Source organism: Hippoglossus hippoglossus, chromosome 9, assembly GCF_009819705.1.
Source record: "Hippoglossus hippoglossus isolate fHipHip1 chromosome 9, fHipHip1.pri, whole genome shotgun sequence".
Taxonomy (NCBI): Eukaryota; Metazoa; Chordata; class Actinopteri; order Pleuronectiformes; family Pleuronectidae; genus Hippoglossus; species Hippoglossus hippoglossus.
The window spans coordinates 26618018-26645749 of NC_047159.1; the positions used below are offsets into that span (position 1 = coordinate 26618018).

A 27732-nucleotide genomic window follows, 5' to 3' on the forward strand; every position below is an offset into this window, starting at 1 on the left:
GGAGATCACTGTTAAATAAATGGATATCCAACCCTTTTATCATATTTCCTAGCAAGAATTATAGGAAGATTACAGGACCTTTGTAGTCATGGTTACAAAAATAAACACACATAGTCATGGTTAAAAGATAAAACCTTGACAAGTCAGTTTGAAACAGGAAACAAATGGCAGTTTATCACATTAGAGTCCGGTGGTTATTTCCCCTGGATGTTGTAAAGTGTTCCAGTCATATTTCCTGCGGCTGCTACAGGATTTTGTCACTTGAACGCACACAGATGTCGTTTTGAGGCATTTGCTGTAAAGAGTTATGATCAGTAGATGTTACTTGACAATGAAACATTAAATTTAACTATGGGTGGTAATAAAGTGTTTGCACAACCTCTGAGGTCATTATTAATGGGACGACAGCCTCCTTAGTTGACAATCAACAAAGTAATAGAATAATTAGAAAGAACAGACCCTTTATTCACTAGTGCAGACTATGCACGGTACAGTGGTGAACCTAGAGTATGATGTTGGTTCGCTGGACCAAAGCCAGGGCGAAATTTACTTGGTATATGTTCTTTTTCTTTTCAGGTGTGATTTTCCAGACAAACAAAGATGGCTCGCTGCCCCCTCATGTTTTGTACAAAATCAGACAGAACTCCAGCTTTACAGAAAAGACCAATGAAATCAGACGGGCCTACTGGCGTCCCGGGCCCAACACTGGGGGGAAATTCTATTTTCTCTACGGTTTTGTTTGGATCCAAGGTAAGTGACTGAAATCCAGCAGTTCCCGAGGGCTGAACAGACTGCATGTCCATGATGTAGACTGTAGTAATGACTTGATACATAAGCTACATTTTAGTGCAGTGTGCAGATAGCAGTACTCGGTGCTATAGATCAAGACCCAGACACAGGTCCCCCGGGGAGACAGACTGTGGTGTCAAACGCCTTGTGTAATTTGTTTTACTTAGAAGAGGATTTATTCTGGTAAAGTGCTTACTACTGTGCACTGTGAAGTGAGCTCACCTGTGATGATGCCATACAAGCTGCAACAAAAGCACTTTCTCACTGTAAGTTAACTTTTATTTAAGAGCAAAGAGCAGAGAAGATGCTCATCTGACACAGCAGGGCCTATTTTCATGAACCTGTCAGTGAGGTGTAGAGCACAGTCACATGATGCTCTATGTGCCGAGGACATGGACTCCTTGTCTTGACACACAATTACAGTTTGGTAATCGTAGATTATAGTTAGATTCACATTTGGATTAGAAAAGTTAGGGTTATCATATTTTCCATGCACCATAGTGTCTCATAATGATCCCTAACCATCTGCCGACTAATTTCACCTCACTGCCATATGTACTAAGAAGGTAGAAGTTATACAGTCCTGTTTTTTAAATATTGTTTATTTCTGTTATTATTTTTTATTTTTTTAAGCTTAATTCAGTCTAGATTTGCCTGCTTGGAAATAATTGCGGATGTCTGATAAAGATAAAGATGTCTGCTTCATCCTCATACTGTAACATAAGCATGATAGTGGTAAAGAATTTTGAGGGTTAATTTGAATATGTATTACGCTACAGATTACAGAATACATACCCTTAAATATAGGTATTACAATTACATTGTCTTATTGTTACTTTCCCCCCTCTCTCTCTCTCTCTCTCTCTCTCTCTCTCTCCTCCAGATATGATAGAGAGAGCCATCATCAACACATTTGTGGGCCATGATGTGGTGGAGCCTGGCAACTATGTTCAGATGTTCCCCTACCCATGTTACACCAGAGACGAGTGAGAAATGTGCTGTGTGTCATGTTGTACTTGTGATGTTCTGGTTTCTGTCATCCTGTTAAGGTCAATGTTGACAACGAAAATGGCAGTAGCAAGTAATTAGTACATTAAGTAGAGATGGAAAAATTGGATATTAGAAATTCAATATGTTATGTTTTATGTTATTAAAATTAATCAATATAATGATATAATAAGTGTCATAATATATATAATATGCAGTATGAAACACTATTTCATAAAAATGATATCCTTCATATTTGAAAATTATGTTAAGACACTCTTTGCAATTGGTATGTAGTGTTGGTTAAGACTGTATTTTTGTGTATCTGGTCTTTACTTGACTCCCTGTGCTGTGTGTGTGTGTGTGTGTGTGTGTGCGTTCTTTTTCCAGTTTTCTGTTTGTGATTGAGCACATGATGCCTCTGTGCATGGTGATCTCCTGGGTTTACTCAGTAGCCATGATGATTCAGCATATTGTGGCTGAGAAGGAGCACCGGCTCAAAGAGGTGAGACCATGACAAGACTACAATATCTGTCATCAGCATGTTTGGTGTGTTGTATCACAATGGTTCCTCCCAGAACACGACTTCTTAATATTATATCAATATGCAGACACACACAAACACACACAAGACTATTTGTTAACGAGGCTGCAAAGTACAGTTACAAATTGTGTAACCATCATGCCACTTTCTCAGGTGATGAAGATGATGGGTCTGAACAACGCAGTCCACTGGGTGGCTTGGTTCATCACCGGCTTTGTCCAGCTGTCCATCTCTGTCACTGCTCTGACAGCCATCTTGAAGTATGGCCGGGTGTTGCTCCACAGTAACCCCTTCATCATCTGGCTCTTCCTCACTATCTACGCTGTGGCCACTATCATGTTCTGGTGAGATCTCCGACCTCCTCTAAACAGCTCAACAACTGACTGCACAGTTCAGACAAATGTAGGAGACACTGCGCTCACGGCACTCTAAGTGCATATTGTTTTCAGTAATATTGTTCAAATAATAACAGCAATGATTCTAAAAGCTGCTGATTACTGACCTGCTGCATGTATGCATGGTCAATGTCAACACAGCACTCCCAGTAAAAGCAAGACACGAGCAGAGCAGCAGCAGCCTCAGTCCACCATCACAGGGTGTGTTCAGAGACACTGTTATGTCGAGGTCGCCTGCAATTTAGCACCACAACAACGCAATGCACATTAACTGAGATAAAGAAAATTGAAAATATGCTTAAACATGAGCTGCTTATATGCAGCCTGTGTAAACAACTGCATTGTTTGAAACTGGGTCGTATAAGTGCAGACCAGCCATTGAAGTTCCCAGCTTACTACAGTGAATATTGAATCAGAAATAAGGCTGTAAAAGAGTGTTAGTATTTTAGTTACAGCATTTTACGCAAAAGGACATTTATGATTATTTTTATATATATATATATTTATATCATATTTTATTTATTTATTATCAGTCTGTTATTGCTCAGTTGAAATAAAAAAAACACAGAAAATAGTATCAGAACAGATTATTAGTAATTTTTGTTTAAATACTTCACTGTGTCTAAGAGTGATTAGATTGAATGGTGAATGGTCTGTATTATATAGCACTTTTCCTGGTGTATCACCACTAAAAGTGCTTTACACTGGAAGCCATATTCACTGCTATGCTTCTATATGCTGTGCTTTTTTTTTATCACCACTCACACATTGACGTCAGAACAGCCGTCAGGGTTAATTTAGGGTTCAAGGACACTTTGGCGTGCAGACTCTACCTCCTTAGACACTGCTGCCCACAGATTGATTGAATATGTTATTACATGAAAACTACTGAGCAATAAAGAAACTCATGTAACTTCCATTTGTTTTCCAGTTTTTTGGTATCAGTAATCTACTCTAAGGCCAAGCTGGCTTCAGCCTGCGGAGGAATCATCTACTTCCTCAGCTATGTGCCCTACATGTATGTGGCCATTAGGGAGGAGGTGGCCCATGATAAGATCACTGCCTTTGAGAAGTGCATCGCTGTAAGTCCTCTTCTCTATTCTCAACTTTTTATTTGAATCTAACTAATTTGGGTTTAGATCATAAAATCTGCTCCCAGAAATAACCCAAATGATGCTTATATGAATAAATTCTTGCTTCCCCGTCTCCTCCAGTCTCTGATGTCCACCACAGCCTTTGGTCTTGGCTCCAAGTATTTTGCACTATATGAGGTAGCAGGTGTTGGCATCCAGTGGCGGACCATTAGCCAGTCACCAGTAGAAGGCGATGACTTTAACCTGGGTCTGTCCATGATGATGCTCATCATCGATGCCAGTGTGTATGGTGTTCTAACCTGGTACATTGAGGCTGTCCATCCAGGTATGAAATCACCATCCTCTGAATTCCCACTCAATAATTTACATAGAATTCCTATTGGCAAACACTAAGTGTTTTTGCTCTCTTATAGGAATGTATGGGCTGCCCCGCCCATGGTACTTCCCCCTGCAGAGGTCCTATTGGTCAGGCAGTGGCCGCGTTGAGACCTGGGATTGGCCATGGTGTGGAGGGGGGGCTGCCAGGCTCAGTGTGATGGAGGAGGACCAGGCTTGTGCGATGGACCAGCGGAGAACTGGTATGGACAATATCTAAACCAACTCATCAACTTGGACACGTTTTATTATTCATGTCACAGTAATGACTTACTTACTGTCTGTAAATGTTCTGGTGGTCTCATACTGATTACGCACACGAAACAGTAAATTCCCTTTCCTAAGTATTATTGTGATTGACACACACACACTCACTTCTGATTTTAATTCCTTGTTTAACTTCCATAAATCAAACAAATTGTTCATTTATTTTGTCTAGATCAAAACCCATAGATTTAGCCAACCAGACATTTTGTCAAATAGGGTTATTCTTATATAAAACAGGTCTATTAAATATGAAGCCACAACCAGTTTAATTTAGCTTAGCAAAATGACTGAAAACAGAAAGGCTAGCTTAAGGTGAATATGATTTAGTTTGTGGTGCTTGCAGCATTGAAAAGTGACAGGCAAGTAAATCAACAGCAAAATGTCTTTCCAGATACAGTGCGTCCTTGTTACTGTGGAAAAAACGTACATATTTGTCAGCAGATATTGGAGGGACAATTCAATTACAAGAATTCAAGAAAACAATTCACAGTGAGTTCTGTGGGTTATCAGAGTGTCAGGCACCATGATTAACCAAATCCAATTCATCTACATGTGTACAGCACTGTCTGCATGGAGAGAGAGAAGTCAAAGAGAAAATATTGTAACATTAGAATTTTGTGTATGATCCTCATGACAAATCCTTATACTCTTGCTATTATTATTGAAAGTCAAAAGATTATGTTTGGACACTGGAAGGTCTGCTTCGTCCATGTGGTGGGTGGACAACACCGGAGTGATTGAGAACCTTACAGGAATGACACAACATCTACGGTGTACTCTATGTCTTTATCATAATAATGATCTTTGACATTTCTGAATATTTTAGACTTTAGATTATTGTCAAGTTGTAGTTCTAGGCTATATCATGTAGCAATAATTACTCAAGTTACACTGACTGCACCAGACTCAATACTTAAAAAACGGAATAAAGTAGGTATGTATGTGACCCCAAAATGAACAGGTGAGAGAGAGAGAGTTAAGAAAAGAAGTAAATGAGAGTAACAGAGTATTTCTTTTCATGTAATCTATCTCCTTTTTTCTTTGTTACCACAGAGGAGATGCGGGGCATAGAGGAGGAGCCGAGCCACCTGCCCTTGGTGGTGTGCATAGACAAACTCACCAAGGTTTACAAGACCGGCAACAAACTGGCCCTGAACAAACTCAGCCTCAACCTCCATGAAAACCAGGTGGTCTCCTTCCTGGGACACAATGGTGCTGGCAAGACCACAACCATGTGAGCGGGACTAGTGTGTGTTTACATGTGCATGTGTGTGATAGTTACAGTGAGCACTGAAGATCAGTGCTCAGATGAAATACTGATATGTTAAAGACTTTTTACTGAGTGAAGAAGGTGCCATCCCACCCAACACAAAGGAATTACACTACGGCCTTTAGTGTCACATAAAATCTGTCAATACAATCATCAAAGATTCCTGTACTGGTGATTGGATTTTAATTGGATTGGGTGGTAAACAGCTACTACCACCCAATCCAATTAAAATCTGTCTCTTTTTTTAATTTTTTTTTACAAAAATCAAGTTTAAACAAAGTTTGAATGACACACAGGTCATTCAAATGAATTCAAAAGGTCAAGCTGATAGTGATGTTTTTTATGAGACACCATTTCAAATGTATACTGTTTTAATTGAAACAGGCCATTTCATATAGCATGAAAGTTGCAGAAATAAAAAACAACTGGAGACAATAAGATAGTTAAAATTAGTATTAACACTGAGTGGCACAAAGCTGGGTAAATTAAAGCACAACTACGTAACGTTTGCTGACCAGCAATGTCCTCTGCAGCCACCTGTGGTAATTACAGGACACTGGTAGATTAACATTTCCAGACAGTCAGTACCTGAGCACTTACAGACATAGGAAGTAACGTCCCTAGATACTAGTGGCTCATATACAGAAAACAAAGCCCATCAATTGCTCAGGTAACAAACTAAAATCGGTGCGTCTGTCATTGTCAGAGTAGCCATCAGCAACATGGGAAGAAATCTTCCCGCTCCAGTGGTCCTGTGCACCCTCAAAGTATCTATAAAGTTTTTACTATCCTCCACAGGCAGGGAGCCCTGGGCATTACACACGTATGTTGTGGGGATAGTTTAGTGACAGTCTGTTAACTGTGAGACCTGGGGCAGAAAATACTCACTCAAATGACGACCCAGGATGTATTTTAACTGATAAATATAGTATTAATCTGTCAAAATTCTTATTTTCAGTTAACAGTTAAACAGTTAATCACTAGTTTCATTGACACAAGTAAATGTAATTTGTTTGCCTGGACCCCTGGACATCCACAGTGTATCATCCTTGAATGATGATTGGTCTGTCAGCTGTTCATGAAAAACTACAAAGTCTTTAGCTCGACAGTTATATTTCAACATGTGTATCAAGCAGATTAATCAACTCATCCAGACCAAAAGCATTGAATACATTTCACAGGATCCAATGTACTATTGTGCACAACATACAAATAATGGCTTGAATTGTCTCTGACTATTTCACTATTGCTTCATCCACTGACCCTCACATGGAATTGCCATAGGTCCATCCTTACAGGCTTGTTCCCGCCCACTTCTGGCTCTGCAACGATATATGGTCATGACATCCGCACGGAGATGGAGCGTATTCGCCAGAACCTGGGCATGTGTCCGCAGCACAACGTCTTGTTTGACAAGCTGAGCGTGGAGGAGCACCTGTGGTTCTACTCCAGACTCAAAGGCATGGCTGAAGAAGACATACGCAAGGAGATGGACAAGTCAGTATAAGTTTATTCTATGTCTGTCTGCGCCAATCAGACAAATACAATGCATAACAAATAAAGGTTGTCAAGCACCTCACACAGCCAGACACATCAGACATATTTCATAGCTCCCTGCTCCTCTGGAAGGTAGAATGGGTGAAAGATCTTCAGGTTGGCCCTGTCTTTAAAAGAGTTACCTGCTACCTGATCGCACCCCTACTTTCTAAAACATTCTCATTCTCATTCTCACTGCTCCTGTCTTACCATGTATGAATCACAGAACAGCAAAATACTACATTATCGTGGGGCTTCAACCTTACCTCACACGTTTATGATCTTATTCACTTTGTTGTATTTTCTAATCGTCTATTGCTAAAATATAAAAGAAAAACATAACAAATGATAACAATAACACAGAGGGGTGAGAGTCTCCAGAGTTGAACAATAGAGGATAATAAGGATCTTTGTGTCATAGTGTAAAAGTGTAATAGTTGTAGTCCTTTCCTGTAAATGGCACCTATGTTTGGGTCTTATGAGTTTAACATCAAGGTATTTATAGGTATTTACTTTTTCAAATAGAGGTCAAGGCCTTTATTTGGAGCAGGCTCCTTATTTCTGTTCCCTAGTCTTCCACTTTTAACTGTGTCCTTTAGTTTAGTATAATGCACATTTCCCAAAACACCAATTACATGAGTTCAACAACAGACACGGGGCACACTCGCCTCTCTGCTGCTCTCAGATTCTCTTCTCTAGCTCAAATACTGATTTTATACACTTGTAATATTCTATAGTTCCACCTCAGCATGTTCTGCATTTGTAGCATTAAGCCTCTGTCAGTTAATCTCAACACATGTTTCTCATTGAAGATCTTCCAGTAGCTTAATAGTTCCCTTCCTCTTACTCCTGGAGGTTCTTATTGTGAAACAATATGAAAATGTTTATGTTAAACAAAACTTAATGGAACTAATGCTGTGAAAATATACATAATAATCAGTTTATTGCATTACCTGTTTAGTGTAGATAACTAGTTACAGTTGCTGTATAATGTTAGTGATAGACACTATGGGTTGTTAAACCACTACAATTCAAATCATAACAAACATTATCTCATACATAGTGAGGTTGAGACCTTACAAAATGTACAGCAAGTAACAACTTGTGTGTTTGTTTGTCTGTGTTTGCGTGTGTGTCTCCAGGATGATTGTCGACCTGGAGCTATCAAACAAGCGCCACAGCTTGGTGCAGACTTTGTCCGGTGGGATGAAGAGGAAGTTGTCTGTGGCCATTGCCTTCGTTGGCGGCTCCAGGGCCGTCATCCTGGACGAACCCACAGCGGGGGTGGACCCTTATGCCCGCAGGGCCATCTGGGACCTCATCCTCAAGTACAAACAGGGTGAGTGGCAGCCCAGTGCCTTGCATCATAAACAGCTGTTCAAGTTGCAGTTTAAGGTTGTTCTGAGGAAAAGAAAAACACTTATAGATGCAAATTGATGCAAAAAAATGCAGGTATCTGCTGTTTTAAAGCATATCCTTCATTAATATGGGACCTTTTGCACATCAAAGAATTCCTTGGCTTACTCTTCTGCCTGGAAACTTTTCTGCAGACTCAAAGAAAAACTTCCAAACTCTGTTTTAAACTCTCAAGACGTGACATGGATACAGTTGTTACTGTTCCTTAAGATGTTCAGTGTCCTTGCATAAAGTGAAAAATATTCTTGAATTGTATTGATCTCCTTCTGGATTCAGTTTCCCATCAATGTTGCAGATGTATTTCCTCAGATTTATTTCCTGTCCTTTTTGTCCTTACTTGTGATTTCTGGTTTGATAATTGCAGTGCAAACCAGCTTCTTTATGTGTGTAATGAGAGTGTGTTGTACCTCTGCATCAGGTCGCACAATTCTGCTGTCCACCCACCACATGGACGAGGCAGACCTTCTGGGAGACCGCATTGCCATCATCTCACATGGGAAGCTCAAGTGCTGCGGCTCACCGCTCTTCCTGAAGAGCACCTACGGAGACGGATACAAACTGACGCTGGTCAAAAAGCAGAGTGAAGGCCCAGGTGTGTGAACATGCGCTTTTATGTGCAGATTTTCTGCCATTTCTTTAGCTAAATCGGCCATAAATTATCGACAGATTTAGTGTCAAACTAGTAGCAGGAAATGTCATTGACCGTGTCCTTGAAACGTTTTAGCCCTCTGCGTTTTTTTGTGTTTGAGTTCATCACGTCTCACTCTTTGCCATGTCTCTTTAATCATCCCGTCCTCTACTGCTCCATCCCTCCATTCATCTCCATGCCTGTTTTCCTTTCACCCTTCAGGCCAGGGCAGCCAGCAGCTGCCTCCTTCGTCTCTGTCTCCGTCCTCCTCTCTGTCACCTTGCTCAGAGGCCCGGGTCACCCAGTTTATTCGGCAGTTTGTTGCTTCCTGCCTGCTGGTGTCTGATTCCAACACTGAGCTGTCCTATGTACTGCCCTCCGAGGCTGTGAAGAAGGGCTGTTTCGAGAGGCTGTTCCAGGTACACACCCACACACACACTAACACACACACTAACACACACACACACACACACACACACACACACACACACACACACACACACACACACACACACACACACACACACACAAACCTCTTGTCCTGTGTACGGTCTTCTGTTACTTGATAAACAGTAAAAGCAGTTATTAAAAGAGCTACTAAAAAGGCCATTTTCTAAATGGCAAAGACATGTTACTACCAGGGCTATGTGACAATTAATTCTGAAAGGGTTTACAAGCCATTTTACCAATCCCTGTATAGTTAATGGAATGCATTGCCAATTTGTCATTAATCGACTGTACAGTCATGTGTCTTTCTCCTCTGCTGTTGGTGCCTCCAGGCTTTGGAGCAGAGTTTGGACAGCCTGGCCCTGACCAGTTTGGGGGTGATGGACACCACCCTGGAGGAGGTCTTCCTCAAAGTGTCTGAGGAGGACCAGTCTCTGGAAAACAGTGACGCTGGTGAGAGCTCCGAGCAGCTCGACACCTTCTAGTTTAAAGTTCAATCTGTGGCTCCAAGCTGAGACAATAACCTTCTCCTTCTCCGTCTTTGTCAATGAGCAGACATGAAGGGTTCCCCAGGGGGCAGCTCAGTGGGGAAATCCTCAGTGGGCTCAGGAGGCCTGGGGGGGACACAGGGTGAGACTGGACCCTCAGTGGAGAGTGTGAAGCCGGAGGTGGAGCTGAGTAACCTGGTGATGTGTTCCAAGCTGACCCAGAGCCAGTCATCTCTGAAATCCTCCTCGTCCATCGGCTCAGTGAGGGGGGATGAAGGAGGACTCTACGCAGACTTCTATGGAGACTACTGTCCGCTCTTTGAGAACAGCCAAGAGCCCGACTCTGCCAGTCTCAGGGGTAAGACAACAAGATTGTAGATGTACTTTTCAGTGTAGTCACTGAGCCTCATGAAAGCTACAACCAAGGGCTTTTGGATACAGTACAATTTATATTTCTGTAACAGTAAGAGAGCTGTCATGTACATGTTATTTGAGACAACTTGTTGAATTTTCTCTCAGGTTAAACAAACTTTACGATTGGCCCGGACCTGTGGTGCATGGCTGGTTCTGATCATCTCAACACAATACCTTGATCTGAATGAATGTGGAGTTTAAATATGTCACTGAAATCAACTAAAACAAGGACAGCTCAACACAATGTTACTTCAACTATACAAAACACAAGCAAACTGAGAAAACGTCATCAATTTGACAACACATGTGCTACAAATACACACAACACAACTAAATATACATACGGCCTGCTAGTGGCACAGACCACAACTGATGTGTTTCCAGGGGATGAACACTGCCGCAATAAGTCTGAATCATATGATCAAGATTGTAGGGCCACAACCCCACATAGAGGTAGACTATGTTGTTTGGTACTTAAAACTTGAAAAAGGGATATTGAAGAAACAGTTCTTTATGCAGGAGTAGGTGATAAACTGCTGCTGTGTATTAACTAAAACTAACAAAACAAACAAGAGTTTAAATAAACTATGGGAAAATCATACTAAAAAAAATCATACTAAGCCAAAAAAAGAACTAAACTATTGGAATCTGCAGCCTCACAGCAAGCTGCCTACTCTCCTCTCCCTCTGCTCTACTGACTGACATTTACCACCTCAGCCTCACCTGCCTGGAGCCTACCACCTGCCCCGCTGGGTATAGGGTGAGCTAGGCAGAAAGATTAGTAAAGAAACCACAATCAACATTGTGATCACAAGATTAAATTAGGATTCTGGGTTACTGCTGAGCTCACAATTCTATCTTTATGCATAAATACATCAAATAAATGCAATAACTCGACCGAAATTTCACCTAATAAAGCACATTTCACCCATCCTCTGTCACCTTGATTGAGCTGCTGGCCCGACCCAAACCAAACAACAACATAACAAAACCAACCTTCAACACGTCATTGCTGTAAAACAATACAACACACAGCTCAAATAAGATTGTCTTAGTAATCTGATAATCAAACTGCAAATAATAATCAAAATACCAAAAAATGACAACTAATGTCTCAAGACTAGAAGTTTTCAAATTAAAATAATCTGGGGGTGTGGAGTAAGTAAGAAGTGAGCCCTTGAGACCACATTAGCTTCTACTAGCATACCACTCCCAAACCTGCTACCAAACTGTCAACTGCTGACTTACACCACGGGTAATGTAGTATCCAGGTTTGGACAAGGAAGAAGAATGCATGAATCTTTTCAGTATTTTGGCATTTTTGTTTATCATGTGATGTTTCCTTCATCTCCAGGAGATGCAGAGAACCGTTCGTCCCCAGAGCCAGAAGTCCAGGAGGGGCAGGGCAGCTTCAAGTTGGAGGGTTGGTGGTTAAAGCTGAGTCAGTTTCATGGCCTGATTGTCAAGAGGTACCACTGTGCCAAGAGGAATACCAAGGGCCTCTTCTCTCAGATCATGCTGCCTGCTTTCTTCGTCTGTGTGGCCATGACTGTGGCCTTATCTGTGCCGGAGATTGGTAAGTTTAAGAAAAAAACTGGTGAACACCTTTGTACAGCTGAGGTGTTCAATGCTGATGATAATACTGACGAAGACAGTTCACAGTTGAGCTAGTGGGGATGTCAGCTTTGTACAGAGCTGATTGCATCAATCTGCCTAATATGGGTTAATTGATTTATTCATGAATCAGTTCTCAGTTAGCTGAGTGAGAACCAACAGAGACATATAGATCAACCACTGGATTTACCCTACTATTATTTCAAAACTCCTCATGGATAATATGATAGTGCCGGAGATGTAAGATTTATTATTATTAACTCCTATATATGTAATATCACACTATAAAACACTTCAAAACTCAAGTTCTGCAAAAGCTTACTCTATTAAAATGAAAAAATTACAATCAGAAAGATGTAGTTAAGTATAAAAATTAGAAATACATCATCATGAACAAGCCTTTTTAATGGTGCTTTATTGCATATATCACATCCATTACTGATATTATTGAGTTCTGAATCTGTGGAAATTGGCAATTTGCTACTGCAGAATTATGAAAAAAGTATTTTAAAATAACTGACATGATTCAGTAAGCAGACGTAGATGTGCTGAATGATGAATGTATCATATTAAACAAAAAGATTCATTCTGTGTCAAACAAGTAGGAGAATAGGCTGCTTAAACCTTTCAACACTAACTGGTGGATGCACATTTCATTTGTCTTGTTTTACAGGAGATCTGCCTCCACTGATCTTGTCCCCATCTCAGTATCATAACTATACCCAACCAAGAGGCAACTTTATTCCCCATGCCAATGAAGACAGACCCCAGTACAGGTGAGAAGACAGCTTTACTGTTTGATTTCTGTCCAACACAGTGTCTTTGATTGCTTTCATTATATTAATTAGTTAATGGTAGAAGGTTTTGAAGACAAATTAAAAACTAAGAGCACAACTTCACAACCACCAACAAAATAGTTGGTGACAGATCAGCACAGTTTTAGAAGTCGATGTGCAAAATCACCAGTTGTACTGTTTACGTCAGGAAAATCCAGCAGGTCTGTACAGTCTGAGTTCCCTGGTGTGCCCTCTAGAGGTAGCCTACAGTGACACATGTTGGGAATAATCATGTTCATGATGCATCTGATAAACTGTTACATTCACTGCTACATTCAGCCTTTAACAATGTGCAATGCAGGCAGTAATGTGAGTGTGGTATATGTATTATTTATAAAGAACACTATGTTTACTACAATCTGAGAGTAGCATCTTTATCCTCCCATCAGGAGTAAGCTGTTTCCAGACGCCAGTCCACAGAAGATCATCAACACCCTCCATCTGCCCTCGGGCGTGGGAGCTACCTGCGTCCTCAAAACCCCCTTTAACAGCACCCTGGACCAGCTGGCCCAGACCCTCAACCCCAGCGCCAACAACTCCAAGACCCTGGCCGCCCGCTACTTTGACTCCATGTGTCTGGACTCCTTCACGCAGGGGGTCCCGCTCTCCAACTTTGTACCCCCTCCTCCTTCCCCGGCACCTTCAGATGACCCAGACCCTCGCTTCGAGGACGGACTGTGGAACTTCACCGTTGCCCCTCCAACCACAGTGCATGGTGAGTCTATCTAATCATGTGACCCTCTTAAATATTAGGTTAATAGCTTAAGTCTTTGTAAAACTGCTAGTCTCCTGGGATATTCAAGAAGAAAGGTACTTTTTACTCAGAATGGAGTAAACAGCAGTTCTGTGATGAAGAGAGGGGTTAGAGGGGAAAGGTCAGACTGGACGGAGCTGACAGAAAAGCTACAGTCACTCAAATAATCACTCTTTACAACTGTGATGAGCAGAGACGTTTTTGAGAACACCTCCAACCATGAGGTGGATGATCTACAACAGCAGAGATCAGGTCCGGTTCCATTTCTGTCAGCCAAGAACAGAAGTCTGAGGCTGCAGTGGACACCTCACCTCAGCCCAGGCTGCTGGGGATTGTGGTATTAACTTAACACACCCACAAGTATGCAAGGGTACATGTTTTAACTAGCTGTATACTCTCCAATTAAGCCTTAATTATACTACACACAGCTGCATAGTAATGGACATGTAGCTGTTCTTACTATAATTCCAAGTCCACTTGGAGTCTGCTAAGAGGAGTTGGTGCCCTTGTAGTGTAGGAGCTTTGAGGACAGAACAAATAGACTTTCTGATGACATAATTTACAATACAGAGACCTCAATGGACCGTGATGCATTCACAGATACAGTAGAAGTATAATGCTGATTTCAAATGATGTGGTGTCAGTCTTAAAGGATGCATTATTGAGGCCAAATGGTGCGGGGAATGTTTTCTTGACACACTTTGGGCATTAACACCTATCAGTCATGGTTTGAATGTAACAGTCTTGTATTGTTCCTGACCATGTTCATCCCTGTATGGCCCCAGTTCACCATCTTCTAATGGCTACTACCTGCAGGAGGATGCTCTGTGTCACAAAGTAAAAGTCTCAAACTGGTTTTATGATCATGACAGCGAGTTCAGAGAAACTCAGATTTGAATCCTTGCCACCAAGAACCAAGTCTGTCTGATGGCGAAGGGAGGAACTATTCAGTTTTAATGTGGTGTTCCTAATTAAGTGCTTAACTATTTCAATTATTCCCTTTCACATTCAGCGTATTTTAAATTGAAGAATGTGTTTGGATTGTTTTTTACAGCAAGATCTGCTTGTATTGTGTCCGGTCTACACTGTTGTATTACCCAAAACACAGTAGAAGGTAGAGCCACTAACCAGAAAGTCGACAGTTCGATCCCCATCTCCCCCATTCAGCATGGTGAAGTGTCGTTGGGCAAGATACTGAACCCTAAATTGCCCCTGACGGCTGTGCAGGCAGTGTGTGAGTGCTGTGTGACAGAGACAGTGCTGCACATAGATGCACTGTATGAATGTATGTATGAATGGGGGAATGGCAAAACTGTATTGTAAAGCCTTTACGGTGGTCATCAAGACTAGAATGTTGTAAAGGTGCTAAATAAATACAAACCATTTACCATTTATAACAAGAAAAGCACAGATGTATTAAATAACATTAATGATGGCTGCATTCCATTTAGGGGAGGGTACATTATGTGCAGACCCATTGGAATAATACCCCTCTCTATTGTTTTCTCAGAGCCTGTGACATCCCCTCCCACCCTCCCATTATCCATCCATGAACCAGTGCGTTGCACCTGCTCCATGCAGGGCACAGGCTTCTCTTGCCCCAGTGGGGTGGGAGGACGGCCCCCCCTCATGAAGGTGGTGACAGGGGACATCCTGGTGGACATCACAGGCCGCAACGTCTCTGAGTATCTGCTCTTCACGTCGGACAGACTGCGCCTGCACAGGTAGAACTGCTATGGGAACATTTCATTCAGTAAGAACCATTTTAAATGAAATACTGAGAACTTGAAGAGTTTGAAAGTACGTACTTACTTTTAGCTGTCACTCTGAATTTCTTTACCTCAGTGATTGTGTCCTTAGCTGGACGACCACTTCTAGTGAGAGGAGCAACCAAACTTAACTGTCTCCACTTACAGACACTACTTTGTAAACCTTTCCAGCTATATGGAAAGACATGGTTTACATCAGAACGTTTTCAAACCCACACTGTGAAGTTTTAAATTATATTGATATTATGGACAACATTAAATAGATTTGTTTGCTCATTATTGTGAATTAAGTATTGTCAGACAAAATTATACATAAATGCAGTAAATGTGATTTAACTGCTGTTGCACTGACTGTGTAGAGAGTTCAGCATCCTGCATAATAGATACTGTTAATATTGCAAATGTAGATCAGGAAATATTTGATAATGGATAATTTCACTTTCTTTAACATTGAGAGATTTTTCAAGATTTTTGTTGATTTCTCAGAGTAATTCATTGATGTTTCTGAGTGTGCGCATTTTGGTCCAGATACAAATAAAAATCTGGATCTAGTGAATTTAATTTGGGCCTTGGCGTAGGTATGGACTCTACTGAGTGACATTGAAGTTGAATCGCTTGCTCTAGTGTCTACTTATTTTTATTATTTATTTAGTTCACTGACTTTCCTCTCGATAGATATGGTGGTTTAACAGTGGGGAACATCCAGAAATCAATCCCAGCATCCTTTGGGGTGAAGATACCTCCAATGGTTCGCAAGATAGCAGTCCGCAGATCAGCTCAGGTAAGTTGGCGCTCTCCGAGTGCGACGAGACGTTCACAAACACAGTAGAAATGGTGGCTGACAGAGCGACGTCCTGTGTTCAGGTTCTTTACAACAACAAAGGTTACCACAGCATGCCCACGTATCTGAACGTCCTCAACAACGCCATCCTACGCGCCAACCTACCGGCATCCAAGGGCAACCCATCTGCCTATGGTAATCACATACCAGTCCGATAATCATACAAACAGTGAAGTTAACTGAAGCTGATATTACCATCTACACAAATGAGGTTGTTGTGATGTGTTTAGTGTTTATGTGTTGTGTGTTTAATGTGTTTTGCAGGTATCACCCTGACAAACCACCCAATGAATCGAACCAGTGCCAGCCTGTCTTTGGACTACTTGTAAGTTGCTCAGCAGCACTAGTATTAAAAAATAATAAGAAATAATACAAAGAGGGACTTGAGGGCTTATTCTTATAGTTTTGACCTTTATTACTAGTGCTAATATTAATGATGCTAATAGCCACAGTTAATGATTGATATGCAGGAACACCACCAGGTGTCTCTGGATTTTAGACAATTTCCAGGATAGTTGAACTTATCTCTAATTCCCTCTCCTCTCCTCTCCTCTGTATATCCAGGCTGCAGGGGACTGATGTGGTGATCGCTATCTTCATCATTGTGGCCATGTCTTTTGTGCCAGCCAGCTTTGTGGTTTTCCTGGTCGCAGAGAAATCCACAAAGGCCAAACACCTGCAGTTTGTCAGTGGCTGTGACCCTGTCATCTACTGGCTGGCTAACTACATATGGGACATGGTGAGGAGATGTGTGGCACTGCACCTACTAATAGAGGGTTGTGGATGTATGGGTGAACTATTCAGTCTTCTTCAGTCATACTGTAAATATCGCCGTCTCTCCAGGTCTGAACATGTTCTTTTCCCTGTGTCTCCTCAGCTGAATTACCTGGTACCTGCCACATGCTGCGTTATCATTCTGTTTGTGTTCGACCTGCCAGCCTACACCTCGCCGACTAACTTCCCTGCAGTCCTCTCCCTCTTTCTACTCTATGGGTGAGACATACACATACACATACACACACGCACACCCACACACAAACGTGCACACACACTCGTGCTATTTTTTTTTTTTTTACCTTTTACTTATAATTATAATATAATTATAATTATTTACTTTATTTGACATTAAAAGTCAACAGGATACCAGAGGTGCCCAGATTTCCAGTCCACCCTTCTTTATCCACTGTATAAAAGGCAGATAACAGGCCTCTACTTTCCACTGAAACAATGGCTTCTCTGAAAACAGCTAACAGTGTACAGTGAATTATCCACTGTAACAGGGAGAGTTTTTTTCAAAGGCAATTAGCAGCACAAGCTAAATTCCAGTGAGCTTCATTGTATTGGTGTTTAGGCAGAATTTGTATTAAACGATATCTCCGAGCAAATACTAGGAAAATGAAAACTTATTATCATTATAGAATTATATCATAGAATGAGTAAATTGAGCCTTTGATTACATTTTGAGAATAATTTCCAGAGTAATATTTTACCTCAAATGTTGCATAAGTTCTTCTTGCTGTCATATTCCTCTTGTTGTAAATACAGCGTGTGTCCATAGTGCTGTAATATGCTGAAGGGAGGAGGGTTACACACCACAGTAACGTGTGGTTACATTGTGTGAAAACACACATGGCAAAGATAAAAGTTCCAAACAAGTAAAACTGAAAGGTCTTTGAACGTTCACGACACGTTTTTCATGTAGAAAATGAACTGAGCTGAGTTCATGCTTTGTCTTCATTCTGATGTTCAGTATGTGACCTAGAAAAACAGCAGCAGTGCTGGCTGTGGCTGGCTGTGAATACAAAATCATCTGTTCAGGATGCAGCTTCACACAACTCTGTAGGTGCAAATTAACTTATTGCATCTTCGTGTTTTTGCTCTGACCTGAAAAACATCACCAAGTCTCCAGCTCCGTCCTTCCTTTCATGTCCTGAAGCTTTGGACCATTTTGTTTAACCTTCCAGGTGGTCCATCACTCCCATCATGTACCCAGCATCCTTCTGGTTCGAGGTTCCCAGCACAGCCTATGTGTTCCTCATAGTCATCAATCTCTTCATAGGCATCACTGCAACTGTTGCCACCTTCCTCCTCCAGCTCTTTGAGCATGACAAGGTCAGTTTGACTCCTGATGTTATAACATCACATCCTGCAGTGGGCCAAACACATTCTGAGGTTTAAACCCCTAATGTCAAACTTCACCTGTTTATTCTCAAACTACAGCTACAGTAATGATTCGATGGTACAGTCAGACACCTCTTCCACATATTTAGGAGAACATGGGTTAATTGAGGGAAATATGTCTCTCATTAGGTCTAAATGGGGTATTGTGTGAAATGATCTGTTTTCATCTGTACTGTAAAAGCATCTAATGTGGCCTTTTGGTGTTTCTGAATTTATTCCTTTGTTATTTTGTCGTCCAGGATCTGAAAAAAGTTAACAGTTACCTGAAGACCTGTTTTCTCATCTTCCCCAACTACAACCTTGGCCATGGCCTGATGGAGATGGCTTACAACGAGTACATCAACGAATACTACGCTAAAATAGGTACATTAATCACAGAGCAGCCTCACACAGGATTTCCCACTGTACCCCATGTTTAATTAATAATATCATTCTAACAATCTAACAAAAAATGTGCATGACAGTACAGATTACACAGCAGTAATCACAGTACAGATATACTGAAGCACAACACAAAGACAGAGCAATACCCCAATGTTGGGGGTGTTGCATATGACTACTGTTGATTAAGGTGCTGAGTGTGCAGCCATATGTAGAGGAAGATGTCACCCAGTGCAAAAGTGTGGCTCAATGCTGTGTTAACACTATACTTTCATTCATTGTTACTTCTTGTATTGTTTTGCCTGTTATAAGTTTCAGAGAGAATCTTTAGAGATGAATGTAAGAAGATATAAGTTCCTGGGAATGTGTGATTTCAGGCCAGTTTGACAAGATGAAGTCACCGTTCGAGTGGGACATTGTGACTAGAGGTCTCGTTGCCATGACGATTGAAGGCTTTGTTGGCTTCCTTATCACCATCCTCTGCCAGTACAACTTCCTCAGAAAACCCCCGTGAGTGATGTGTGATTCTGTTATCTGTGTGAGGCATCAGGTCTCACTGGCGCTCCCTCAGAATTATAGAGCCCTTTCCTCTCAAGCTGCCATTGTACAGTCATCAGTTATCCATCACACAGACGGCTGTAGAGACAGAAACCAACAATGACTTATATCAACATGGAAAAGTCAATTTGTTGCTCACTTAAATTATTGTCTCTACTTACGTATATGCCATCTGCATCAACATCGGTGTAGTAATATGATTAATGTGATTTTTTAAATTGTTTATATAGACAGAAAAATAATTATTTAACATGTACTTCCCACTGTTACACATGCAGCTTTTAATTTGACTGAGTTTAAACTATTTCTTCATATATTAACCGTATAACACAGAGTGTTACTTTTGGTACAGGGCATCAATTTAACATAGAAAATGAGGCAGTCTAGACAATTGCTGACAACCTAAAATAAGCCCTCTCTAATGTAAATCCAATCAGGAATATTTTAGTACACTGTAACTACAGAGAAACTGGTTTTAGTTTTGTCACCTGCTACATTTTAGGTCCAGAGGATGGTGCAACCAGCTCATACTGCTCTATTATTTAATAAATGTAGGTTAGAGGTACAGTGGAGATAAGAAAAACTGAAGTAATGTGTGTGTGTGTGTGTGTGTGTGTGTGTGTGTGTGTGTGTGTGTGTGTGTGTGTGTGTGTGTGTGTGTGTGTGTGACCAGGAGGGTGCCAGTCAGCTGTCAGCCTATTGACGATGATGATGTAGACGTGGCCTGTGAGAGACGAAGAGTGCTTCGAGGAGATGCCGATAACGACATGCTGAAGATTGAGAACCTGACGAAGGTACAAAACAGTCAGCTCATTAGAAAAGAGTTCTGTAATAGAAGTTGCAAATTACATACCAATTTGTAAACAACAACAGATTATGTGTTCAGTTATGCAAGTACAGCAAATTAACCTCCCAGTGAAAATGGTTGTTTTACATGGGTGGCATTTAATTATTCTCAAAATTTGCACTCATAAAATCAACGCCCATGCATGTGCAAGTGCACAGAACAGTATCTGCAAATGCGAAACCAGACTCAAGTGCACAACTGTGGTTCTGCTGGCACGGGGCTGAGAGGAGTGTGAACTCGCTCCTCCCTACCTGCTCAACACAAGCTGCCAAATGCCCGTGCTCGCCAAACCCTAGTTGTGCACACAGTGCAGAAATGCTTGCTCGTGAGTATGGTTTTGCGCTCACGGATACTGTTCTGTGCACATGTATCATATGGGCCCGTGGGCGTGGTTTGGCGAATTTTGAGACTAAATAAACACGATAAAATAAACACTACATGGTTTGTAGTTTGGGAGTTATAACTTAGTAAAACAGTGGTATGCTCCTTTAATGTGTACGTTCCATGGATCTCCCTCAGGTGTATAAATCCAGGAAGATGGGTCGTATCCTGGCAGTGGACCGGCTGTGTCTGGGCGTCCGGCCTGGAGAGTGCTTTGGACTGCTGGGTGTGAACGGAGCCGGGAAGACCACCACGTTCAAGATGCTGACGGGAGATGAGTGCACCACTGGAGGGGAGGCATTCATCAACGGAAACAGGTCAGTGCCAGCAGAATCACCATTTACCTTTAGTGCAAAGAAAAGACTGATTCGTCAGACCGGGGTTAGAGAATTTAACTAACAATCATCAGCTAGAAAAATAACAAATATATAATGACACCTGTCTTTAGGAGGTCCAGCTACCCAGAGTCAAAACCGGGGCATAAAATCAAGTCAAATACATAATTTCACTCATAAACTCATGAACATGCATCAGACTGGTTTATGGAGTTCAGAAATCAATGATGTTTGTTCATCTTCGTGTGTGTGTGTGTGTGTGTGTGTGTGTGTGTGTGTGTGTGTGTGTGTGTGTGTGTGTGTGTGTGTGTGTGTGTGTGTGTGTGTGTGTGTGTGTGTGTGTGTGTGTGTGTGTGCAGTATCCTGAGGGACCTGTTACATGTGCAGCAGAGTGTTGGCTACTGTCCACAGTTTGATGCCCTGTTTGATGACCTGACAGCCAGGGAACATCTGGAGCTCTACACTCGGCTTCGTGGCATTCCCTGGAAGGACCAGGATAGGGTAGATCTCTCTCACACACACACACACACACACACACACACACACACACACACACACACACACACACACACACACACACACACACACACTACTCTCTTCCTGTGCTAGTGAGTACCACAATTTAAGGAATGTATGAAGTAATGCAATTTGTTTACCTCCATCCCCTCTTGTCTGTGATCAGTTAAATCTCCATCGCAGACTGACATTACCCTTTACCCCCTCTAGGTGGTGCAGTGGGCATTAGAAAAGTTGGAGCTGTCAAAATACGCAGACAAGCCTGCCTGTACTTACAGTGGAGGAAACAAACGCAAGCTTTCCACTGCCATTGCTCTGATTGGATACCCCTCACTCATCTTCCTGGTAAGAGGTTGGAATGGAGGCCTTATATGATTAATTCATGTTAGCTCAATTTCACCACTCTTAAATGTTCTCATTATATATTGACTCACCACAGAATCTCCCCATGTAGACTTCTAGTGTGTTATGGTATTTACTTTGTTTCATTTGCTTATCACTTGTGGAGGCCATCATATTACATTGTTATCCACTTATTATTACAATTTAGTCTCCTTGTTATTAGTCATTATTGCCTCTTAATAATTGTTACTACTTTTTGAATCTGGGAAATGTTTGGTAGAGGAGCAACAGGAACTGTAATTATTTCTCACCAGCGTGTAAGTTTCCAAACTGTACTCTGTGGGTTTTTCAGGATGAGCCCACAACTGGGATGGACCCAAAGGCCCGAAGGTTCCTCTGGAATTTAATCCTGGACATCATCAAGAGCGGACGCTCAGTAGTGCTGACGTCACACAGGTGAGACACCTCAGCTCTCACATGCAGCAGGACATCTGTCCAAATACTTTTTTACCGCTGTGACTTATTTTCACTTCTTTTTTCTGCATAGTTTACTAAATATGTTTTTTCATGCTGTCCTCTGCAGTATGGAGGAGTGTGAGGCTTTGTGCACCAGACTGGGTATTATGGTGAATGGCAGGTTTAAATGCCTGGGCAGCATCCAGCACCTCAAGAACAGGTCAGGAGGATAAAGATCCACCTTTAGTATATACTGTATATAATATATATATATATTTTATCATTTGATGTGAGCGTCCTCCTGTTTCTCTCAACTGTCTGTTGTGATCTTTTACACACACTAGCTTCTGCTATATGTTATGTGATACTACTGTGATACTGCTTTGCTACTGTTGTGACTTCAAAAATCCAAATGAAATGTAAGGGGGAAAAGTCACGTTTTGTGATCATGTTCCAGGTTTGGTGATGGTTACATGATCACAGTGAGGACCAAGAGCAGCTCCAGCGTGAAGGAGGTGGTTCGATTCTTCAACAGAAACTTCCCTGAGGCTGTGCTGAAGGTAGACTAAAGTGAAGAAGTATTCCACCAGGACCTCCTGTATATATATATATATATATACACTTTGTCTCAGATATGAAGTCATCTGTTGTCATGTCTGCAGGAGCGTCACCACACCAAGGTCCAGTACCAGCTGAAGTCGGAGTGGATCTCTCTGGCTCAAGTCTTCAGTAAGATGGAGCAGGTGGTGGAGGTGCTGGGTATCGAGGACTACTCTGTCAGTCAGACCACTCTGGATAATGTGAGTCTATGTGAATGCTCTGGCTCAGCCACACGCAAGCCTCCAACAAGAAACCATGGAGTGAATAAATAAATAACCCTCTTCTTCCTCTGCCCAGGTGTTTGTCAACTTTGCAAAGAAGCAGAGTGACAACTTAGAGCAGCAGGAGGTGCTGCCCCCGGGTGGTGCACAGTCACCCCTGCAGCACATCTTAAACCTGCTGAAGTCTCGGCCGGCCAACACAGAGCTCAATGCTCTGATCAGCGAGGCGCCGGAGGAGCTGGAGAGCGACGATGATGAAGGACTGATCAGCTTTGAAGAGGAAAGGGTGAGTGGATTATGTATTACTTTATTATTCATTCATGAGTCATACCACTTATCCTTTGAGGGTTGTTGAAGGGCTGGAGCCAATCCCAGGTGACAACGGGCAAGAGGTGGGGTACACCCTGGTGAGGTCATCAGGGCTCACAGGATCAACATACAGAGACAAACTATGTCTAACTAAACTGCTATGAAGGAAGATTTGACCAATTTAAGAAAAGTGTCAATCATTATGTATCAGTTTTGATATTGTGGCTACAAGCAAATCAACAAACTGACATTTAAAGGTGTAAATATTTGATTAATTGATAAACTGTAGAGGTCGGAGGACATCAGCTGCGTAGGCAGTCCTCTGCACCTCCAAATGTGTGATTGGATCTCAGGACGCATTGAGGAGCCATTTGGGTGCGTTCAGACCTGTACTCAGAGCTGGCCACTTGTGATGACATCACGCAGGACTGATTTAAATACCTGGTTCGAACAGGGCCATTGACTTCTCCAGACATAGATGACATTTGCTTTCACAGACCCAGTTGTACTTCTAGATAAACTTTGATATGTAAAATTGTTGGTTTTTTGTGTGTGTGTGTGTGTGGCAGGTGCAGCTCTCCTTCAACACAGACACTCTCTGTTGAAATAAGCCACTAACAGAGCAGAGAGTCGAGGGGAATAAGCGGAGAAGGAAGCTCCAGACCCATCTGTGTCTGAGCTCTGAGGCCTGGAGAGACAATGCAGCTGCTGATTTAACCCTGAGGAGGACCAACACTCTCTGCACTATGGAACACGGGACCAGTAGTTCAGTATTTTAGCCTCAAATGTCCAGGAGGAGCTGAGGTAGTTTGGGGTCAGATCACATGAAGCGCAGGGAGAGATCCAGCAGCAGCGGTCAAGCATTTGGACTGAACACTTAATCCTGGAATGTTTCCATATTCATTGTTTCTGAGAATGTATCTCACTGATGGATACAGTAGGTTAGCTGCCTTTGCTAGCGACTGGTAATATGTTAAAAACCAGCACAGGCTCCTCTGAGTTGGTTGAACACGCTCCTTGCCAATAGGCTTCATGTAACCAGAGCGGGCCCTTGTTGCTTTACCAAACTAGACCTGTCTTAAGAGCATGCTGTGATGAAGCTGATTCCCAGTGGTAATGTAATACAGTCTATTTTTCTGTGGCAAGAAGAAGAATGATTTATTTTGGATATCGAAGCAGCTACAGAGGCGTGTGAATTATTTTGCAATAACAGAGGATTTGGTGAAAAGCACCTTGGGTGTGTGAGCTGTTTTCCTTTTCTGTGAAGGTCATGTCAGAGACAGGGGGATGCACGTGGAGTGGTGATTGTCCGGATGGTGCCTCCCTTCTAACCACTCGTTTTGACACTGTAATATTTGGTCTCTTTCATCTGAATGCTCTCTTTTGTGCTTTTAACATATCATTATGTTGTGGATTCTACCAAGAAGATCCTCTATAAACCGGGCACAGTGTAATTATAGTAACTCCATTTCATTCACGGTTATCAGTGTCCTAACAGATTGAAGCTGAAGTGAACTCTGCTCCTGTTCCCCGACAATGACTGCACTACCATCACTGTGATAATGAAGACGACTCTCAGATCAGATGGTGTTAACTCAAGTACAGGACGTGTTTTATGATTTGCAGACGATCTTGTCATTTATTTATGGAATTTGGCCTCAAAATGTGCCAAATATCCACATATACAAAACCATGGATGTTTTTCTGACCTTAAGTTGGCATGTAGTTTTAACTGCTCTCTCTCTCTCTCATGAGTTTTGTGATAACTGAGTTGTAAAATGTCCTGTCATTTACTGTTTCATTACTTCTCTCACAGCTAAGTGCAGTCATGTTTTTGGTGATTATGGCTTTTTCCCCCCCTAAATGGACGGGTTATCATTAAAACAAGAAAACGTGATTGTGATTTTTTTCTTCTCTGAGACTGTAAACTGGAGGGACGTAAATAGTTGAATGAATTATTATATAACCAACTGTCCATACAAGAAAACATATTTAAGACCATAGCACTGATTCTTGTGAAGTTAAACCTCAGCGGGAAGTTAAAGAAAGATCTAAAGAAAGTCAAAGTTTGGAAGTTGTTTTCACTGAAATGACAAAAGAGAAGAATCAGAGATCAGTCTAATAACAGAAACAAACAGTCATACAATGAAGAGGTAACTCATGTCACCAGCAACCACTGGAGTTAGGTGCAATCATAGATAATAATATTTCAAATATATATGTGTTACTTTTTTCTATATTTAATATGGATGTATGACTGTAATATTTGTTTGTCATTTGGACAAAACCTCTGAGCTTAGCGTTGAAGCTCATGTATGATTAAACGTGTCTTGTTTCTGAACTCTGCTTTGTGTTGGATGGTTGTGCTTTTATTTTGTTGTGAATTAGAGAATTAGACTCAGGAACTTGTTTTACTTCTCGTTTCATCACTTGGATATTCGAGCTTCACCGTACAGGAACATTTACATGTACAGTCCAAAGACTGATTTGTGTTCATCTGCTCCACCATCTTTAATTCACATGTTGTCAAGTATGTCTGAATATTAAATACTAAATATTTAATATATAGCTGAAAGCTCTGGCTCCTACTCTACTTTTAGAGACTTTAGGGACAACAAGTAAACCTGAGTTCTGGGAGCGCAGTGCTCTAGTGGGGTGATGTGGTACAATGAGCTCTTTAAGGTATGATGGTGCCATGTTATTTAGAGCCTGCAGGAGACTAGAGCAGGAAACTGGAAGCTGAGTTCTCTACCTACAGGACCTTCTTGCTGTGAGGTGACATCCCAGCACCACCATGCCACCCTTGCTTGATCATAATGCCATATTTCTTTTGACCTTGTAGCCACATATAAAAGAGGCCGTCTCGTCAGTGCACATAATGTTTTCAATGTTTTTTTAATCATATAAAATATTATTTTCTTAAATATTATAGATTAATTGTACTTACTATATTCTTCAAGTATCTGTACTTGACTGAAGTAGATTTATTTTTCAGGTACTCCACAAAATATGTCAGCAAATATATGTACTTTCTACTCTACTGTATTTTATACCATGCCTGGCACTGTTCACATTGTTTTTAATGTTTTTTTAAAATAATTAGTAATGAGAGGGGAATTGGTTCTCAGATCCAATCAGAGCAGGCAGGTAACATTAGGTAACATCACTTTTACTTTTAGCCCATATTTTAAAGCTCTCCAGGCTCTCCTACTGTATATTCAGATAAGACTGAGGCGCTCTGGTCCAGTCCAGTCTAGGCTTTCACCTAAACATAGATTAACTTCGGTCGCCTCTGTCCGTGGCAGATGTTGAGATCAGAATTCAGGCCTTTGGGTACGTGATCAGTAAACATTGTTCTCAAATCTTTAAAACGGCTCATACACTAAAGAACAAAGCTGAGTCCTGATCGATATCACTATCACTTTTAGTTAGATTAAAGTCTATTACCTAGACATTTTTAACTAATTTAATTATAACATAGTCCATATTCATGGTAGATGCCATGTGAGAACATCATGCTATAGCTACTGTTTTTAGTTATAAACTGTAGTACCGTGTCATGCACACTCATGGGTTTACACCAAAATGTTCAACTGCAGTGCTCAAACAATGTATTTTTTATTTATTTATTTCAGTACAACATGACAGATTATTTTACTACTCTTAAACAAAATAATTTAGTAATTAACAGAACAAAAGAAGTTGGCAAATATCACCAGTTACAAAAAAAAGTTCATTTCCTGAAGTTTTTCATAATTATGGAGCCAGAAGAAATGAAGAAGATGCTGTCCGCTGTGAACGCCTCTACACAATATTTTGTCTGTCAAGAGATGTCTCGGTCACATTTCAACACTCTGACCTGTGTAGCTGAGAGGAATGTTAAAATACAGTTAAAACATTTGTTTACCAGAATTAAAAACACATTTCATGATCAAAATCTCACATAATTGTTTGCAATAACAGAGGATTTAGGGAAAAGCACCTTGGGCATATGAGCTGTTTGTTTTTTCTTTGTCAGAGACACAGGGGAATGTACGTGTTTGGTTATTGTCCGGACGGTGCCTTCCTTCTAAACACTTGTTTTGACACTGTAATATTTGGTCTTTATGTTGAGAATGATTTCTACAATACTATTTGTTTT

The 27732-nt window shown here is 41.3% G+C and overlaps 1 protein-coding gene across 4 annotated transcripts in view; it reads left to right on the forward strand.

Annotated features, from left to right (window-relative positions):
• Positions 1-24597, forward strand: part of abca2 (ATP-binding cassette, sub-family A (ABC1), member 2) — a 69238-nt gene extending 44641 nt beyond the window's left edge. For 3 of the 4 annotated variants that reach the window (XM_034595677.1, XM_034595678.1, XM_034595680.1), the window contains 36 exons: positions 577-750; positions 1673-1775; positions 2167-2281; positions 2474-2664; positions 3647-3797; positions 3930-4134; positions 4223-4387; positions 5505-5685; positions 7006-7218; positions 8400-8596; positions 9092-9265; positions 9524-9720; positions 10081-10201; positions 10304-10594; positions 12005-12226; positions 12938-13040; positions 13490-13815; positions 15365-15578; positions 16299-16404; positions 16488-16599; positions 16729-16789; positions 17029-17203; positions 17342-17457; positions 18429-18576; positions 18885-19008; positions 19404-19536; positions 20258-20378; positions 20951-21129; positions 21507-21648; positions 21874-22008; positions 22358-22461; positions 22589-22681; positions 22919-23021; positions 23124-23261; positions 23359-23568; positions 24161-24597. In XM_034595677.1, coding sequence (XP_034451568.1) covers positions 577-750; positions 1673-1775; positions 2167-2281; positions 2474-2664; positions 3647-3797; positions 3930-4134; positions 4223-4387; positions 5505-5685; positions 7006-7218; positions 8400-8596; positions 9092-9265; positions 9524-9720; positions 10081-10201; positions 10304-10594; positions 12005-12226; positions 12938-13040; positions 13490-13815; positions 15365-15578; positions 16299-16404; positions 16488-16599; positions 16729-16789; positions 17029-17203; positions 17342-17457; positions 18429-18576; positions 18885-19008; positions 19404-19536; positions 20258-20378; positions 20951-21129; positions 21507-21648; positions 21874-22008; positions 22358-22461; positions 22589-22681; positions 22919-23021; positions 23124-23261; positions 23359-23568; positions 24161-24196 — 5579 coding nt within the window. In that variant the 3' untranslated portion in view covers positions 24197-24597. The remainder of the gene's footprint in view (positions 1-576; positions 751-1672; positions 1776-2166; positions 2282-2473; positions 2665-3646; positions 3798-3929; positions 4135-4222; positions 4388-5504; positions 5686-7005; positions 7219-8399; positions 8597-9091; positions 9266-9523; positions 9721-10080; positions 10202-10303; positions 10595-12004; positions 12227-12937; positions 13041-13489; positions 13816-15364; positions 15579-16298; positions 16405-16487; positions 16600-16728; positions 16790-17028; positions 17204-17341; positions 17458-18428; positions 18577-18884; positions 19009-19403; positions 19537-20257; positions 20379-20950; positions 21130-21506; positions 21649-21873; positions 22009-22357; positions 22462-22588; positions 22682-22918; positions 23022-23123; positions 23262-23358; positions 23569-24160) is intronic. The other variant, XM_034595679.1, reaches the window with a different exon arrangement.
• The last annotated feature ends 3135 nt before the right edge of the window (positions 24598-27732 follow it).